This window comes from Arctopsyche grandis, chromosome 11 (genome assembly GCF_051622035.1).
Source record: "Arctopsyche grandis isolate Sample6627 chromosome 11, ASM5162203v2, whole genome shotgun sequence".
NCBI classification, from domain to species: domain Eukaryota; kingdom Metazoa; phylum Arthropoda; class Insecta; order Trichoptera; family Hydropsychidae; genus Arctopsyche; species Arctopsyche grandis.
The window spans coordinates 27,306,224-27,327,879 of record NC_135365.1 but is presented as its reverse complement, the minus strand read 5'-3'; the positions used below and the strand labels follow the sequence as shown (position 1 = coordinate 27,327,879).

The 21,656-nt window shown below is 32.1% G+C and overlaps 1 protein-coding gene across 1 annotated transcript; it reads left to right on the top strand.

Annotated features, from left to right (window-relative positions):
* Positions 1-253: 253 nt before the first annotated feature.
* LOC143918628 (uncharacterized) lies at positions 254-20,487 on the top strand. Its single transcript, XM_077440570.1, has 2 exons — positions 254-365; positions 18,243-20,487. Exons 1-2 carry the CDS (start codon positions 346-348, stop codon positions 20,485-20,487), a joined length of 2,265 nt encoding a protein of 754 aa, XP_077296696.1. The 5' UTR covers positions 254-345.
* Positions 20,488-21,656: the final 1,169 nt, after the last annotated feature.

Genomic DNA, 21,656 nt, shown 5'->3' with positions numbered 1-21,656 from the left:
AAATGCTGAACGTTATGACGGCTTTTTTTTCGAATTTTTGGCTGAGTGTTTATATGAATGATTAATTACATTAATATTTTTACTTCAACCGGAACTGGTACTTTTGCACAACAATTTCAAGGTTTTTTGAATTTTCGTTGGAAACCTTTAATCGTTTTAACTAAACTTTCATATCTTCGTGTTTCAATTTAATGTCAAGTGCAGCCTAATGTAAACATGTACATATGTACTTATGTATATTATATAAATTGGAATACTATCAATACAACGCTCAGTGGATAGTGATCAGTCCATCGTCGTATTCCTTTTACATATAAAGTATATACGTGCATACGGAAGATTGAAATGAAGGCGATTATATTTTTGTAAGTAGAGTTTTAATACTATGTCTGCCTCTTTTTTTTTGTTTATCTATGCACATTTGTAGTAACACTATGTATATTTGATTTTTAAATGCTTTTTATTATTACGAAATTATGTTCACAATACATCTTATATCTATTTTAATAGCTACTGATCTACTGATCATTTTCTATTTTACAATTTTTATTTAATTTGGTTAGTAATCACTGTATTATATTATTCTAATGTTAATCTAAAGCATAATAGGAAAAAGAGCTCAAAAACCTATTTACAATCCTTATAAATGTTCATAATACATCTAATACATAATATTAATTAAAGACTATCTAAAGTCGATGACCTAAAGCAGATAGTGTTTAGGTAATCTGTGTTTATACCTGAAGGGTATAGACATTTTGTTGTAATCACCGAGACTCTTCACAAGTGTGTTAGTATGGTTATTAGTGATTATGTCATAGAATCTACTGGTTAGTAATGTCTGTAACAAACGGAATATTATATATGGCATGCAGTTTTTTCAAGTATATATGGGTGTATTATAAATTATTTTTAGGGATTTATTTTGTATTACTTGGAGCTTGGAAAGGTTAGTATTCGAGGCGTTATTCCATACAGGTGAAGCATAGGTTAATAATGGTAATATGAGCGCGCGATATAATTTTATTTTATTTAGCGTTGATAAAGAACTATGGCGATTAAATATTGGATATATTGAGGATATACCCCGCATCGCCTTGCATTTCGCTGCCTCAATGTGAGGTGCCCATCTCATTCTTTTATCAAACGTTACTCCTAAATATTTTATTACTGACTGCCATTTCAGACTTTCTCCAGAGGGGATTTTCAGATCTAAACTTGGCTTATGTTTTCTAACACTAAAGAATATGGCGTCTGTTTTGGTTTGATTAATTTGAATTTTCCACTTAGTGAAGTGTTCAGTCATTGTTTTAATTGCAAATTCAAGATTTTTAAGAATAGTGTCTGGTTTTTTGCTACTTGTGAAGCAAGCTGTATCATCTGCATATAGGGCTATGTGACAGTTTTTTGGAATAGGTATGTCATTTATATATATGGAGAACAAGAGTGGGCCAAGCAAGCTCCCCTGCGGAACGCCAGCTGCGATAATTTTTGGAGACGATAATTCATTATTTACGCTAACCACTAGCTTTCTACGAGTTAAGTACGATTTGATGATGAGAATTAGGTAGTTTGGTATTTTGTTAATAAGGAGCTTATGAATGAGTCCATCGTGCCAAACCGTGTCGAAGGCCTTTTCTATGTCGAGACATACCATTCCGGTACTTCTCTTCATATTAAAGTTCCTCGTCACGTGTTCAGTTAGTCTTGTTAGTTGTTGGGTCGTGGAATGTCCAGTGCGAAATCCAAATTGTTCATTTATTAATTTCTTATTTACGACTTTAAGTAAACGTGTGTAGATTATTTTTTCCAGAATTTTTGAAAGCGTGCAAAGTAAGCTAATGGGTCGATAATTGGCCGGGTTTTTTGAGCTTTTATCGGGCTTAAGTATGGGAATTACGTTGGCTGTTTTCCAGTATTCTGGGAAATACCCGGTGAGTAAACATGCGTTGAATATTTTAGATAGTGAGACTAAAGCTTTAAATGGAAGTTGTTTGATTGTGATGTTATCTATTGAATCTCGCCCAGGTGCCTTTTTATTTTTTAAATTACGTATTATATTTTGGATTTCACACGGATGCACCAATTTTATATTTTTAGTACTGTTAGTGGGAGTTTTTGTGATGATTTTAATGGACCGGTTGACTTTATTATGCGTTGGTATGTGATTGTAATGTTGTGTGAGTGTGTGATGTTTTTGGAAGGATTTTGATAATAGTTCTGCTTTGTCGCAATCACGCGTCACTGAGATTCCTGCATCATCTAATGGAGGAATCGAGTTTTTTGTCCTGCGAATCGCTTTAGCTAATTTCCATAGAGAGCCATCAACTGAGCTCAATTTTTCTAATTTTTTAGACCAAGCTTCATTTTTGATTTCTTTGATTCTAATTTTAATTTGATATGTGAGCTTATTAATTAATGTTTTCAATACTGGATTTTTTGATGTTTGCCAAATTTTACGGAGTTTATTTTTACTTTTAATTAGATTTGCGACAAAGTCAGTTATCTCTAATTTGTGTTCAATGTATTGTGTCTTAGGTATGTGAAGGTGTTTGGATCGAGTTATTGATTCCGTTAGGTGTATTATGGAGCTGTCGATTTCGGTTTTGTTTGTGAGTGTGGTAGAAGTTAGAATGGTTTGGTCATTTATGTACGACTTGAACTCTCGCCAGTTAGCTCTCCCGTAATCCCAACTATGCTTGATGATTTCCTCGGGTTTCCCGTCGATTGAGAAGATTATCGGGAGATGATCAGACGACAGGGTTTGAAGGGCATTTGGTGTCGATATTTTTGGGCAGTTCTTGACGAGGACAAGATCTAGTGTGGATGGTTGTGAGTTATTTGTGGGATAGTGTGTGTATGTATCCGGATGAAGTAAGATTGTATCTGTTAGTTGAATGTATTTAAAAAGAGTTGTGCCTTGTTGGTCAGTATTTACGCAACTCCATAACGGATGTTTGGCATTAAAGTCACCAGCTACCACTACCGAACTACCAATGTTAAATATTTTGTTAAGATCGGATGCCAATAATCGTTTTTGGGGAGGATTGTAAGCAGATGCTACTATGTGACGGGTGTTGTTAATTGTTAGTTCGATGGCGGTTAGTTCTAAATTTTTTTAGTGGCGGGGTTATTACGCGACAATGTTTAATTGACGATTTTATAAATATGGCAACTCCCCCTCCATGCTGTTCTCGGTCTTCGCGATAGCAGTTAAAGTTAGGTAGGTTAATACGGATATGAGGTTTTAAGAAGGTCTCGGAGATTAAAACTATGTCAACACAGTACTCACCGATCGCCGACTCTAGTTCGTCAATCTTATTCTTAAGTCCACGAGCATTCCAAGCTAGAATGTTCAGTCGCCTCCCGTTAATCAAAGACATCGAGATATTCGACAAGCATGAGTGCCAGCTCTAGTTTGTCGGTGCAACCGCTGGCCTTGGCACGAATCTCCTGGAGGATCTTCAACATCTTCGTCATAGACGCCATGGAAGTTAGGTCTGTTTTTGGTTGAATGTTGGGATTGGTTGGTTGGTGGGGTTTTTTAGGGATATTTGGGATATTTGGTGAAGGAGTTTTAATGGTCGGTAGCTTTGGGAAGTTATGATCGTTAACGACCGGGATATTTTGTGGCTGCGCCACTGGGAGTTTCCAAGGGTTGGCTTTGACAATTGATGCTCGATTCTTCCTCGATTCCAGCATTTTCAGATAGCTCTGTCTTTTTGGACAGTCTTTGAAGTTAGCGGGGTGAGATCCTGAACAGCCTGAGCACACAGCAGGGGTAACTATTCCTTGATTGCATTGTGCGGTGAGGTGAGTGCCGGCACATTTGACGCACTTGGCCTGCCGATTGCAGTTTTTCGCAGCGTGTCCATATTCTTGGCATCTGAAACATTGAGTAATATTTTGTGATTTACTAGTATATTTAACGACACTGACCTTTGTGTAACAGATGTACCGGATTTCTTTAATCTTCTTTGCCGATACCGATGGCTCGAAGAACACCAAGTATAGCTCGGTGGCGTTGCTCCTAGGCTCCTTCGTCTTCATCTGTATCACTTTGGTTACAGGGAATCCCTGTCTGATGATGTCATCTTTAATATCAGCTTCCGGCAATTTCGGCAAGCCACGTACGACACTTTTTATTTCCTTTTCCTCCTTCCTGGAAAAGGTATGGAATTGTCGGTCTGGTGTCAATCCATCCCGAAGTTTTTTAAAGTCTTCAAGACTTTTACATTGTATCTTGACATTATTTTGACCAATGTAAGTCATTGTGAAGTCTTTTATAAACTTCTTGATCGACTCGATCATGCTGCCGTGAGTGCCAGTAGCTGTCATGATGATGGGCGGGATTCTTCCACCGCTTCTGGGGACATCGGAAACTTCCAAGAGCCCTTCAAATTTGTTTTTCTCCTGAATTTTAAATTCAGGAGCAACATCTTTCACGTTCTTTGCCGTATGTTTTGGAAACTGCCACTCGGTCTCCATCTGAGCGGTCTGAGAGCAGCCTGGTTGAGGAGCTTCGGTTGTAGTTATCAGTGTCTTCTTAATTCGCTTTTTCAGGTTGGATCCTCGCATGGTGCCAACATGTGTTCGTTTGGTGTTCGTTTTGTGGGGGGTGTTTGTGGTGTATGTTAAAAGGTGTGGGTTTTTTGACGGTATGGCGTATCGCTGTATTATGAGCGCTCGCACAGAGAGTACGTCTTCGGCACGTCCGTTCTCACGGAGCGTCGAGAGACGAGTGATCACACTATGTATATGAAACTTTGTAATCATGTGAAAATTCGAATGAATTGAACTCGGAATCGGTCACTGATCACGCTTTCATGGTTTTAAAAACATGTGTTTATCGTTATGATGTAATTTTTTTTTTAAAAAGTTTCGAAATAAATATAAAAACCACGAGAATTTAGAATAACTTATACATTATTAATAATTAATGAATGAATTGCTATGTATGTACATATATTAGTATAACCCATTAAGTTGGTTAGACTAGGCGTAAGAACGTATTAAACGCTGATTCAAAAATACTTATCATAGTGATAAAAAAAAATCCAAAAGAAACACATTTTTAATCATTTATAAAGTGAAATATTCGGTATATTACCAAATACATAATATATATAGCCGGAATTTTTATCATTAGGAATTTTCTAAATATAATTAAAAAGACTGTGTCTACTAAATGCTATGGAATGAAAAGCATATTACAGGAATGGCGAACCTTTTTAAGTCCGCGCGCAAATATTATTTCTCGATTGAACATAGAAAATATTAAAAAAATATTGTTTTTTCTGAATTTTATTTACAAGATAAAGATTATAATAGAGTTTCTTAAAAATAAAGTCATAATTAATAAAAATACACATTAGCTATTTATCAATGAGATATTTGATGTTGTACATTCGATGACAAATTCTTAACATCTCGTTCATATTTCGTCACTTTTAGTATTAATACACACGACAAACTGAGTTCATCAGTCATTCTATTTCTTAAACTACATTTAATAAAATTCATTTCTGAAAATAATAACTCACAAGAATATGTAGAAGAGAAAATTGATAATATTGCCCTCACTAGTTTTTTTAAATCGCTAAAGATTTCTGGAACGGCGTTCCAAGTTCTCACTATTTCTTCTTCTGCATTTTTATTAATTATGTTCGTTAATCGATCACTTTCAATTATTTCCAAATCATTTCTCAAATGAACAAATTTTTGTTTCCATTTTGAACTCGGTTGGAATTCGATAAATTGCAAATTGTCTTTTCAAATATCCTGAATTGTTTGGATCTTGAAGAAAGCTCGTTGATTATCGATTGAATAACTACATAAAATTCTCGTGTTTATTTGATTTGATCTGGCTTTTCTTCTGCAAAAGAATTTTATAATTAATAAAACGGAATAAATTAATAGTGCATGGATTATTCAATTTTAAAAAAAATTGTCACTGATCACGCTTTCATGTTCAGTGTTTCTTACTTTCTTTCATTTTATCCCTGGTATATTATATAAGTAGCGAGAAATAAATTTGTTGCCAAAAATTAGAAGCGTGTATTTTTACATGTACATACGTGAACATAAATAATCTGATATACATGCATACATAAATAAAAAATTAATTTCATAATCATAAGTTTCATCTTAATATCGAGTAATATAATAAATTTAATAAATATCTACATATCGGACTGGCAGTTTACAGTTCTTCACTTTTTTTTCTACTATTCTATTTTTTTCGCCCCTTTAAAATTACAATAAATTACAGTAAAAGTCTTGTACTTACGTAAAAGTCTTGTATCAACGGTCGAACGAGACTATAGAAAATTTATCAAATTTTGCGAAGATTTTGAGCAAAAATAATTTGACTTTGAACGAGCACAGAGATGAAATCGATAAACTGAACATCGAAAACAAATTCAACATGCTACTAATGACCATGCAGAATAATATAAATATACTGAAACATAAGTTGGATGATATTTTTCTGAGCATCCAATTGAGTCAAAAAGATATTTTACATACATCAGTGATTACTCATGAACAAATCTTAGCGGAGTTGTCGCAAAACGTGGACCAAATTGGAAACGACAACGAATTGCTCTATCACCTTGTTCTAACCAATATTAAACATATCGTCGCCCTTTCCAAAGTAAATACTTTTGCTGAAGGTAATAACATGATTACGGAACTTACGATACCTCTAGTCAGCAAACGAAGATACTTGGTATACAAACCATTGCCATTACCGACCGCCCAGAGCGAATCAAACCCAGACATGTATTTATGTATAGAACCATTTTCGTTGAAATACTTGGCCATTTCTACAGACAAGGCAACCTACGCTTACATAGAAATGATCAATTGTTTACAGCTATCTGAAGAGCTTCTATGTACAGTGCCTAGAACCCATTCAGTGGGCTTGTCTCCAATATTCGATGTTAAACTCTTGACTCAACACACTGAAACTTTACCAGAAACATGCGAGGTGAAGTTATTATACGGCAACATAGATCTGTGGATCCAGCTTCAAAACAATCGATGGATCTTCGCCCAGACCAAGAAAACCAAAGTCACCATCAATTGCCCGAGGAAAGATGACATGGACATTGTCATTACTGGATCGGGTATGCTGAATCTTCCGTTGGATTGCACGGCACACACTTCTTCAATCAGTCTGCCTCGTTCTGGACAACCTCTGGGAAATGTGGTGTCGCCAAAGACATTTTTCAATTTGAAAGATGACGCTTGTTGCTCCTCTTCAAAGATGGACGAGATGAGAAAGAAGCTGAAACCTATCCAGGTGACTGCAACGGAAGCTGAATTCTTGGAAAGATATGCGTATACTCTGCGCAGTTTGGATTTGCGACAGATCTACGAGAGTAATCATCTGGCTGTGGTTATTTACGTGTTGCTGGCTGTATTCTCCATCTTGGTGATATTCATCGTATACAAAGTGGTAATGTGTCTAAAGATTAAAGTCGCGTCGCAAAACTCTCAAATTCGAACGGAGAATAATTTAAATAAGGAGATTATTCTTTATGACATTATTAAGTGATTTACAAATGTCGAAAGGTCGTATGGACGTCATATTAACGAAGTTAATATGACGTATGACGTAAAAATTGTATGATAGATTAGAATATTAATTGAAAAATATATTATAAATTCTTTGAATTAATTATTTAATTTTTAAGTTTATAATTAATCATTAACAAATATTATAATGTAGGAAATCTATTATTAAAATAATAAAGTTCATCACACAATTATTTCTGTATTTCTGTTTATTCGTGGATTTATTCCATACCGACCCCAATGCATGATTTTTTATTTTTAAAAATAAAACATATAGGCTTGTTATAAAATCATATTTAGATTAGGTATGGGAAGAATGATAAAAAAATCATCTTTTAGTTTTTTATTAGAAAAAACTGGATGATTCATATATTTAGTATTCATATACATACATACATAGATGTTTCTAATTTTTTCATCGAATTTGTCAGCGCCGAAATCCCTGTAAATGTCGATGATATATTTGAAATTTTGTCTTTTTCCACAAAAATTCTTTGACTTTGGAAAATGCTGAATCAAATTTATTTTGTGATGTTGTGTTTTGTTGATTCTACTTGATAATTAGGATGATTATTTGATATTGAAGATTCTTTAATTGATTCTATTCGAGTAATATTTAATAGAGGCACAAGAATTGTCAATTCAGAAATATGATATTATGGTTTTCTAAATAATTATCTAACAATAAGATTATCTTCTTCATCGCTCGAGTCATCTAATTCGTTATCACTGCCGGCAGGTATGTTTTCGATTAAGTCGAATATGGCATCACTATCTAATTTTTCCAAATCTATTCTTTCAAGCCCATCTTTTGTACATGAAAGGCTTCTAAAATTTAAAAAATATATAAAAATTTGTATTCTAACTAAAGTACTAAATACAAGCATATTCAATTGCATGCCGATTCATAAATTAATCATCCAGTATTTGAAGAATAAGAGAAATACAAATATACAAATCAACTCTAGATCTAACATCACGACATAATTCTCTAGGATATACACAATAAAATTTAAAAACATTGGACATACATAACTTGAAGACGTAAAGGAAGTTATTTCTTTGCAAAGTAGCACGAAGTTTAGGGATTATTTTTATGACTTAACATCTGGGCAGTGGATGGTTCACATTTGAATCCTCATGAATTCATAGTAATTCTACATATATTTCTATAATTCATTAGTTACAAAATAGTGTGGAATTAGTTACAAATTCATCTAACTAATTCCACGTTCACGATCTGCACTTGTTACTTGAATTGTTCCACAAATATCGTAAAGAACCGATAGTCGTTTAAATTCTTCGTTTTTTAGGGCATTAGTAACCACACACATATATACATACGTACATATATATAATTAAATGTTTCAATACGACCAGTTTAATATTTTTGATTCAGTAAAAACAAAACCAGTATATTGTTCTAATATTTTGTTTGAATAGTTTACATTGACATTTCTTATTCAACATTTGGTGATCGTCTATCAACCGGAAGTGGTAGTTAAATCTCGTTCGATTTTTCTTGCACTATTTTTTTCGACCCCTTAAATATGTGTGCTCTTCACGAGAAAATTCAGTTATAATTCTTGTATCAGTGGGATGAAAATAAAAAAAAATCAAATTTAATGAACCACAAGTGGGATATTTTCCACTTAAAAAAGTCAAAAATATATTGACTCGTAATTTTTTCCACACCACTGAACACATCAAGGCATCAAGCTGAAAATTTATATTTATATTCTTTGCGTATAGGTTTTGGTTATTCGTAAATTCGTAATTCGTAAACCAGAAGTAGTAATTTTTTTTAAAACAATATTTCATTATTTTATTTTGACCTTATAAATTCTTCTTCTTCTTGATATTTAGTATTCATAATATTCATAATGATTTTAAGTAATAAAAAAATTTTGAACAAAATGCGACAACCGGAAGTAGATATATTGTCTTGTGTAAGTTTCCCTACATTTGCGCTCAATTTGTAGAAAAAATGGCATATATCCGGTATTTGTGAACGTGTATATACGTTTCATTATCGAATTTTGTTTGTTATACTTCATATATTTCTCGAATACATAAAGTCGTGGGTTGGTCACATCCGTTTTTTTTATATCACAATAAAGATAAAAATGCAACGATTATATTTATTATACATACATATATAAGAAGCATGATTAAAATTTAACTAACTTTAATAAATTTATTACATACAAGTTTTTTTTTTTAATTTTTCGTCGCTATGAGTGCGCTAAGATACATATACATACATACATATGTAGGTTTTATGTATGTATATCAAAATTTTAAATTAAAATAAAAATAGTAAGTATCTCTATTTTACACTCGCAGTAACGTTATTGGCATATTACTTATATATATATAAAAAAATTAAATCGTTTCGAATTTTTCTAGGAATAAAGTAGTCCCCTTCGTATGAAACATATTTATAACTGCAAATATTTCACATGGAAATATCAAATTGATAACAACACATTACCACAGGGTTTAGCCATAGAGATATCGTTTTCAACAAATAAAATGAATGAATTAAAAAAAATCGATACTACAGGTATTTTTTTTGTAAAACCGATATTACTAAAGGTAGATTTTCGGTCCGATCCCGTTACTACCGGTATCGGTACTTTCGGTATTGCATTCCTTACTTCCGATTTATTTTCCACACCAATGAACACATCAAGCTGAAAATTTACATTCGTATTATTTGTGTACTAACATATGTATGTACATAAAGTAGATAAGGTTTTGTTTATAATTCGTAAAAAAATTACATCTTCATACTTTATATATGTATGTTCTTCATAATATTTTATGCGTATAGTATTTATAGGGATATTAAGTAGTAAAAAATATTTTAAAAAATCCGACAGCCAATAGTAGTGCTCAAACTTATTTCGAAAATGCTTTCATAGCCGTTATGTATGAACGCGTATGTGCATCATTATCAAATTTTTTTTTATATTTCTTCATTTCCTGCAATACATACATAGATAAATTCATGGGTTAGTCACACCCGAGTTTTTTAAACCACCGAGCAAATATTTATCATTTCATTCCTAATCAGTGATAGTAAATACTTACCTATTTGAAGTGACTTCGTTGGTATTTCAAGACGATACAACTATCAATATCAAGACGATAAAAATAATTTAAAAGGTCAAAATAAATTTTTGTATGTGTCAACGCTTATGTGAGTCATTATCAAATTTGGTTGTTTTTATAATTCTTTAATGGGTTGGTCACACTTGAATTTTTTTACGACATCGAGCAAATATGTGTCGTTGAATTTCTAATCAGTACTACGAAATACATGCCCACTTGAAGTGACTTCCTTCGTCGTCATCATTTTGATACAATCTCTGGCAAAACGCTGAATTTAAACATAATGAAAATATTCAAACTTAAGAATTATCAGCTAGGTCAATTAATGCAACTATACATAGGAACCTCTACTTTTATTACATGGCTTTTCTATGTTTCACTTCCCTTTTAATTTTCTATGTTTCATCATTTGAAAAGGGGAAGTTACGAAAGAAAGAATATCTAATAAATTCAATTCTTGGAACCTTTTATCATGTCCTGATTAAGAGATTGAAGACACTCTTTTATTTTAAACTTTAATTTTAATTTAAAATTCGTGTCCGTAATTTTATCTATGAAATCGCTAAAGGACCCTTTTATATAATCACTTTAAAGCTTTTCATTTCAATCTTTATGGTTTGCGCCCAAAACGGATATAACATAATCAATTAATTCACAAAGACGATGAACACTGATATCGAAGCTTAGCCATCTAATGTGGTTATAATGGAGCAATATAATATGTTTTTCGTTGTTGATTTCACATAATATAGACTTCAACATGTTCGAAAACTTACTACTGGTATTAATTGCATTTTCTTACTGTTAATTCCATTAACATCTTCCATACATTTAATTAGAGGTTTGATAACTAGCACTTCTTGATGTACAATCACACATGATGTGGTCACACATGAGAATCACTGATCTATAGCGATGTTATCTATGTAATCGCTAAAAGAAGTTTAAATAGAAAAATTGTCATTTTCAACATCTGAAACGAGGCTTTTCAGCGTGTTAATTTCCTAAAATTACTTAAAAAAATATCATATGAAAATTATTACGTTGGATAATATTGTAGATAAGCAGTTACACTTTTTATTTTTCCCAACCGTACAAATTTTTTTATTTCTCTCACTTTATGTAAGCTAAAAATATGAAAAAAAAAAATTGGTTCCCCATACTGGTTGATGGTTGATTGTCCGTCACATACAAATATATATACAAATATATTTAGCGTCCATTTTTATATATAGTATATGTAAATAGACTATCACATTTTATCGATTTAATAATTCCAACGAATCTTATTTTATTATCGATTTAATAATTCCAATGAATCTTGTTTAAATACATACATAATTCAGACAAAGGTTTATATTTTATGTATATTATTATTAGTTTTCCAATAAAAATATCCATACTTTCATTGACTTTTCAGCAATGAAATTAATCTCAGCAGTGTTCTTATTCACGATTCTACGATAACAATTTTTCTACGAGGTGAACAGTAGATGAAGTTTGGTGATCATGCGAAAATTCGAACTCGAGATTTTGACTGATTTGAATCGATCACTGATCACGTTTTCATAATCTAGAAAAAATGTGTGTGTGTGTGTGTGTGTGTGTGTGTGTGTGTGTGTGTGTGTGTGTGTGTGTCTGTGTATTTTGGGGATTTTTTAATCATTTTGGGATCGAACTGAAACTTAGTATTGTTTACTAAAATTCTTATCGACACGACGTCAATTTTTTTCAAATTTTTAAGTTGACTGGAAATGGTACCTCCCCTTATAGGTGTCGTCTTTTGTTATGTTTTTGAATTCAATATTTGTTATTTCATTTCTAACCAGTGATAATAAATACTTACCCATTTGAAGTGACTTCGTAAGTTCATTTATTTGGAACCATATTGACATTAAATATCAAGACGATAAAAATAATTTAAAAGGTCAAAATAAATTTGTGTATGTGCGTCATTATCAAATTTCGTTTTTTTATTACTCTGTAACTCCTGAAATACATAGATAAAATCGTGGATTCACCACATCCGAATTTTTTACAACACCGAGCAAATATTTGTCGTTGAATTTCAAATCAGGGCTACTAAATATAATACATACCTACTTGAAGTGACTTCCTTAGTCGTCATCATGTTGATACAATCTCTGGCAAAACGCTGAATTTAAAAATAATGAAAAAATTCAAACTTAAGAATTATCAGCTATGTCAATTAATGCAACCATACATAGGAACCTCTACTTTTATTACATGGATTTCTGTTTCACTTCGCTTATTGGTCTGACACTTAAAACCTTGATATTATTAAGGTTTTAAGTGTTGGCCATTTCATCCATGGTATTATTAAAATGGTCCTATGAAATTTTCATTTGAAAAGGGGAAGTTAGGAAAGAAAGAGTATTTAATAAATCCAATTCTTGGAACCTTTTATCGTGTCCTGATTTAGAGATTGAAGACACTCTTTTATTTTAAACTTTAATTTGAATTTAGAATTCGTGTCCGTAATTTTATCTATGAAATCGCTAAAAGAAGGTTAAATAGAAAAATTGACATTTTCAACATCTGAAACGAGGCTTTTCAGCGTGTTTTTTAATTTGTCATTATGAGCAACCCCAGGAAAATTTCCTAAAATTCCTTAAAAATATATCATATGAAAATTATTACGTTGGAAAATATTGTAGATAAGCAGTTACACTTTCTATTTTTCCCACTATATGTAAACTAAAAATATGAAAAAAATGAAAAAAAAAAATTGGTTCCCCATACTGGTTGATGGTTGATTGTCCGTCACATAAAAATATATATACAAATATATTTAGCGTCCATTTTTATATATACATAGTATATGTAAATAGACTATCACATTTTATCGATTTAATAATTCCAACGAATCTTGTTTAAACATGTACAAATATAATTCAAACAAAGGTTTATATTTTATGTATATTACTATTAGTTTTCCAATAAAAATAACCATATTTTATCGACTATTCAGCAATGAAATGAAGATTTTCTACGTAACTTCATGCATAATCTCTTTATGTAAAACAAAGGCTTCGAAGCCGGCTTAAACTGAAACCGAAAAACCGGTTTTTTGAACAATTTTCAAAAAACCGAAAAGCAACTTTTTTAGCTCGATAAACCGGGTTTTAAGGTTTTCTTTTCTTTAATTAATATATTCATAATGTTTCTAACTTAATTTAATTTATAAGAAATTATTTTTTTGCATTGTATAATATGTATATTTACAATTTTTTCGTTTCGATATTAAATTTAAAAACTTAAAAATAATCTTAATTTTCTGAAACCGGTGAAAGCCGGTCAACCGGCTTTTTATTTGTAAAAAAAACTGAAACCGGCTTTTTCTTTTGGGGGGTATTTTGGAACCCCTAGCGTTTTTAGGTTTTTTATATTAATTTTTGCAAGACTATAAATCTAGAATTTTAACATATTTGTTAAAATGATCATGTATATTTTGTATCGAGAACATCGATGAATTGATGTTTATTCCTAAGATAACATGATAAATCAAAATTTTTTAGCAATTACATATCTTTACGATTTTTTTAACATATGTTACAGACGAAGTATATTGTTCAGTTAATTCTTATTCGAAAACAATTCAACTAGTAAATTATATCTCTACAAGCCCAAATACCCTTTCAACAAAGTGCACCAGTTGTAATATAACAGTTGAATTTTGACAGTTCTGTTTCTTTAAACTTCAATATTGCGTTAATATTTGCTAGGTATTACGAATTAATATAATGAGTATCGTATTACGATAACTCTTAGAAGTGTTCAAGACAAAAATGGGACTTTCCAGCTCAATTTACTACTTGAGTGACGTTTTCACAAAAAATTAACCTTTTCATCCTAAATTTAGTTGAACTGCATTTTTAATTGTAATATATTTGGAACAGTTAGAATGAAATTCGCCATTTGAATCAACTTACGTGGGTTAGACGGAATATACTCCACTAGTCAAAATATATTACAACTGAAAATATACTTAAACTATAACGGTAGTTGATACCACATTAGATGGAATATATTCTAACTATAACTAGTCAAATATATTACTACTTGAAGATACACTTCAACTGTAACATATTCACAGTAAGGCTGTATGATAAAAACGGATTGATTTTCACGGCATGCCACTGGTATATACATATGTATGAATATTTATGAATTTATTTATGCAGAATGCTAGTGACAATAGCGCCTGCATTCGGAGATGAATTCGTCGTTTCTGTGTCTAGCGATGGACCCGGGATGTTTTTCGATCCAGTAAGCAAGATAAAATTTTTAGATGATCATTTAGAAATCGTTACGTTTGTTGACTTGCACTTCATCATCGATGAATTGAAGGCAAATGCCAACGCTCTGATAAAATCACAGGCAATGTGTAGCACGATCATTCAAATAGATAAGAGCAACTCTTGCATGGACATGATAACGTTATTGGTGACGAACATGAACGAAAGTTTTACCAAGATCAAATCATTATCGACTTCAGGATCGTCTATAAGACGTAAAAGGGTACCGGTAGCAGCGATCTTCACGGGGATTGACATAGCACTTACGACCGTTGAAGTTATTAATTCAGTGTTGCCTTTATTTTCAAAAAATTCATCCACTCATTTTGGAAATTACAATACGATGATAAAAAAAAATGAAACAAAATCATCAGAAATATTATTTTGACTTCGGTCAGAAAATTATAGCTATGGATTCTCATCTTAATACCCTGGAAGCATCTTTAATAGAAGTTCATAAGACAGAGACTATTATCCAGAAGAATTTTAACGATTTGAATTCCATGCTAGCTCAAGAGACATCGTTTTCAGAAGAGAATCGCAGAATACTTTTGCAGCACGGGGACGTCTTAAAAAACTTGGATTTAAAAATGAACGAAACGAATAGCGTTATTGAAGAATACAATGCAATTTTAAAGAAACACGATTTTGTATTGATGAACCACCGGAGTGAAATTGAAAATTTAAAAATCAATTCCAATATGCTATCGTGGTTGGCGAGTTTGACCACCCGGTTTGAAAATTTTCAAAATAAACTAGCTCGAGTACTTCGAGAAATCACCTTGAGCAATGCCAATGTACTCGACATTGCAATATTGAGTCGTACGCAGTTGCATGAAGGGCTGACCGAGAATGTGGTGCCTTATCTACGAGACAACGAATTTCCCTGGCACCCTACATTAGATAACATAGATCGCATCATGAGAATGGGCGATGTGTCGAGCGAAATACAAGATTTCAAACTGGTGTACGTGCTGAAAGTGCCTCTAGTGAACAAAATTCAGTACACGTTGTACAATTGCGTGCCGCATCCTATCCAGATTGGAGACTTTTTCTTGTTCGTCCAGTCAATTTCCACTCTCTCGTCCTACCTTGCCCTGTCCGACGACAAGTTGACATACACCTACATGGACTCTTTCGGCGATTGTCAGATCCTTGACGAAAACACCAAGATGTGCCCTCCTAAGGAAATTTATCGCACCGCAAAGAGACCCCGATGCGAGACTCAACTTCTAACCGAACACGTGCCAAAACTTCCCGAAGACTGTGACGTGAGGATTCTGCACGGAGATATTGACTTTTGGCACCAATTGCACAGCAACAGATGGACCTTCATTCAAAGCAAACCCAAGAGATTGTCGATACATTGCGGCGAGTCTGATTCTTTTGATCAAGTAATCTCTGGATCGGGACTTCTCAACTTGAAGGAGAATTGCAGCATGTTTGTGGGTACAAACCAGCTAAAAATCAACTTTTAATAAAGTGAAGACTTTAAGTATCCCGAAAATCTTCTTCCAACTATACAAAGATGACTGCTGTACAGTTGATAAATTGGAAAGCATTAAAGAAAAGTTACCTCTTTTAGATTTAATGCACGGTGATCTCTCCTACGTCAAAAAGCATTCTTATCGAATGCCGACACAAGAAATGCAAGAAATGCAAGAAAGCAACCAAAGTTTTATCCCAATCATTCTATATTTTATTCTCACCATTGCGCTGGTAGCTTTGATCATCCTCGCAACATATGAAATAGTTATGTTTATAATTAAAGGAGCGGGGATGAAATCTTTTATTATGCAAAATTTGTAACCTCGATTATTTTCCGTTGGTAGTTGTTAAAATTTGTGGCCCATGTATTTTCATATTTTTATATTTATTTTAACAACTAGTTTAACTTTGTGGCCCATGCAATTACAAATATATATTAAATTATGTGAATGGTACATATGTACATATATATGTATGTACACATGAAATTTTAATGTAACAACAATCAAATTAAAAAGAGTCATATATATTTTTTTGTATTTCTGAAACTATTCATTTAACTTCTTAATTCAATAATTTATTTAAATGTTTAAAAATTACCACTGTTTCAAAAATATATATGTATAAAATTAAAGGAGCGGGGATGAATTTTTTTAATGTGCAAAATTTGTAGCCGCGATTATTTTGATTTTTTCCATTGGTAGTTGTTAAAATTTGTGGTCCATGTATTTTCATATTTTTATATTATATACTTATATAAGAGTGGTACATATGTATATGTATGTATGTATGTATTTACACATGAAATTTTAATGTAACAACAATCAAATTAAAAAAAATTCATATATATATTTTTTTTACTTCTGAAACCATTCTTTTAACTTCTTTCATAAGAATTATATTATTCTTAATTTGTATTTATATATGTATATATCGATTTATATTGTTGTTGACACGTTATAAATTGTACATAGTGTTTCTGATTTCACGACATTTTTCTCGAAAAGAAATTCTCGAGAAAATCGTTTATACTTTCACATATTTAAATGATAAGATGAATTGGTAATTTTAAAATGTGCAGACTTGTTACATATAACACATATTTTGTTCGGCTTTAAATTTTATACACGAATATACTACAAAATATATAAAATTTAAATAAACAAAAATGTATTTATTTTAAAGCACTCCTTTACAAAATCATTTTCAATTGAAAAAAATTTCGTTCGTTTTTTACAATTACACAATTTTAAGTATTTTAACAAATCAGCACTCAGTACACAGTAGGTACACAAGGATTTTGAAGAAATTTATAGTGATAATGTTTTATTGCTACTTTTTTTTTTTTTTTTTTTTAAATTATTAGGTACATGGATCTTTTATAAATTTCTAAACAAGAATTTCAATGCTCCTTCTGCAGTTACCAGTGTCGAATCTCCTGTGCTCAAAGATTCAGTAGTTATTTTAATATTTTCAATACTGCCATTAATATTTCAGCGGTTTCATACAAATTCTTAATCGTTATTTAGATCAATTAACGCCTTTTGGCTTTATACTCAAAAATTGGTCACTCATTTATCCTATGGTATTCCATCTTATTTTGCAATCTAAAATCAGTGATAACTCTTTTTACAATCGCCTTCCACATGAATTGGAAAATTTGATTTAATTATCAATTGATAATTAAATCAAATTTTATACATAAAATATTAATAAAAAATGATTTTTAATTTTTAGGTGTTTCTTGGCGATTCCTGCGATCGCTGCTAACCAATATGACCAAATCGCAAAAAGTGGATCCGGATTGTATTTTGATCCGCTGGGACAGATGAAAATCGAAACGCATCCCCTGAAAGTTGTGACATTTATCAATATTACCTCGGCGAACACCAAACTGGAACATTTAAAGAAAATAATAAAAGATGCTAAAGTGCAAAGCCTGAAAATTGAAATTTACGACAAGGGAAGCTCTTTTACTGAATCTAGAGAGAGTCTGGATTCATTGATGACATCCTGTGATTCGGATCTTAATAGTTTGAGTTTGTCTATTTCGCAGAATAGAAGAACAAAACGAGCAAATATTTTTAGTAACATGTGGAATGCTATATCTAAAGACACTAGCGAAAATTACATTGAAAAACTCCAGGATGCCGTTTCTAGTCTAAATTCCAATTTAAATGGTTTGTCCATTTCATTCCAAAATAAAGTAATCGGCATTAAATCGTCAATGAATGACATCAAAGAAGACGTACAGGAAATACAAACTAATCAAATCATAGTTCATGCAAATATGCGCAACATGTCGGACGTCATAATGGAAGAGAAGAAATTATCGCACCAAGATAGACTTAAAATACAAGAACACGAACAACGGTTGGATAAAACGGATACCAAGCTAGAAGAAGTATCGGTAATATTAAACGATTACAAAGATATATTGACGCGCCATGGTTTAAATTTGAGTTTGCACCAAAAATCAATCGACATTTTGGATATTAGAACCAAAATGACAACGTATATGAGTAGTATTGAAAACTCACTTCGTAGCATTTCAACTGCCTTTGAAAATTTGCTGACGGCCATAAGTTTTGCCAAAACAGGCGTACTCCACCCAACTGTCATATCACATCAGAGAATATACGATGAGTTGGTGAAAAACATACACAATGTGAACCAAAACAGCGAGTTGCCTTACCCCCTTACTATTAATAATATACAATCTCTACTAGATATCTCTAGTGTTATCAGTTTCGTTCGAGATGGTATTGTAATATTTGATGTTCAAATACCGATGGTATACAAATACGAGTTCACTCTTTATCAATACTTCCCCATGCCAATCGCTCAAGATCCTTCGAAACCCGACATGTTCCTGTTCATACAACCAGATCAGAAACACTCTTACCTGGCCATAGAGACATTCGAAAACAGGCAGCACTACGCTCTCTTCAAATCGATCGACAATTGCAAAAAACTGTCCAATTCAAGGTATCTGTGCCGATCTGATACAATAGAATCCACCGATGAACATCCAACTTGCGAGACGAAACTATTGAGTGAACACACTCCAACAATGCCTGCAGAATGTGACGTGCGCGCAGTCCATGGAAATATCAACATTTGGCAAAGAATTTCGAACGGCCGTTGGATCTACGTTCAAACGGCCATCAACAGATTGACCATGAATTGTCATGACAAGGACTCCATCCAAGAAGAAACAGTCATAGGATCCGGAATAATGACGATTCCTGATGGGTGTTCAGCGAACATAAATTCCCTCCACCTCACCCCAAGCAAAAAAAACAACATTAAAATAACTTTACCGGAAGTTTTCTTGAATATATGGAACGAATCTTGCTGTACGTCTGATATTCTATCCGAAATTAAAAATGCTGGAGAACCGGCTACATTGATTAGTTCAGATTTAAACGATCTCAAAAAAGTTTCGTTCAAAGTAAATCGAAATGGTTTAAGTTCTACACTCGTTTATATATGCTCCGCAATAGGGCTGGTTTTGATAATAGTCATTTTCGTACTAGTTATTTTCGTGATTTTTAAATACCGTATGGCATGTAATAAGTTTCTAAATTGTTCAAAAACATTAAAATCAGATCAGGTGGAGGAAGGTAACGACCCACCAACCACTGTTGCATTGAATCCGAGCAACAACAAGCGTGATAGTTTAAATCATTGTTTATTGAGATACTTTGAAAAGAAAGACGGACAAAGATGTCACAAAGAGGAGACAAACGATATGGGAACAGAGCAGAAGGAAGGTTACAGAAAGAATAGAAAAATCCAATTTCAACCACAGCGACGGGCGTTCAATACAGAAGTCGCACAGATTAGTGGCCAGCCATCTTCCAGATCTAGTTTCATTGACAAGTTTTCGAATTTTATGCGCTCGAATAACAGGGATTCATATCATAAAGTTCAATTTACAAGAATGGATGGTAGCACCGACAATTTCTTCAAAATTTAATACTCAAGTTGAATTTATATTTTTTTTATATATCTTAAATTAATTATTTTTAATTCAATCATAGATAACAAATAGTATGCATGTTTCCAAACAACTTACCTGTACTATGTATGCCATATCCGACGTATGAGTTGGATCTTCATCAATCTCCATTGTGATTATTTATTACCAGTAATATCTGAGCTAGAGTTTTCTTATGACTTTTTGAAACTATAAACTACTACATTTTATACAGAATATTAGAAATAGGCATTAAACATTTCAAAAAATGATCTTTGTTTCGAAAGTTAATCAATATTTAATAAACATTGTATATTTAAATCAATATTCAATAACATTTATGTAAATTCTCCAAAATAATGTTATACAATAAAATGAAAAATTAACTATGGTTTTCTGTTTTATTTTTTACGTCCATTCGCAGACACATAAAACGCAACACTTGTATTTTTACATTATTTTTATTTATTTATATCTAACTAAATAAATATACCATTTCTGAAAAAATGTTGAAAGAGTCGTCTTTGGTACTCCCCAGACCCGATTTAATTTCATACATTATCTTTTCTACAAATTTATAGTTGATTTCGTCAGCAATCCTCAAATTCTTGATTGTACATTAGATTCCTTAGTTTGTTTCCGTCTTCTATGGCAAGAGGCATTCGGTCACATTGCTATTCACTTGAATTAGTTTTATCTAGAATATAAAATGCTGATGTGGTTAAATGATTCTCTGAATTTCAGAACATGTGTTTATTTTTGTTATATTTTTTATAAAACTTACATTCCAAATACAACGCTTTTCAAATTAAATTCAACCGTCGAAAATGTATATTTTTTCTGTTTTCTTTTTTTAAAGATTCTAAAATTTAAAAATGTAGAAATAAGTATTAGTTGGACAACACGAACGTTTGTTTATAAGACCAAAAAAGTTCATATTCATGTTTGGATAACAAGTAAATCTTACAGTCAAAACCATGAACTTTATTTGTTGTTAATAGATACATAAATGGGTAAAGTAAAAACACAAAGTTTACCTGCAACATACTAACTAGCATTAGATAATATGAGTGGCATTAGATAATATGAGTAGCATTAGATAATATGATAATATTTTGAACAAGTATTGTAATTCATTGTGAACTGAAATGAAAACCCACAAACACACT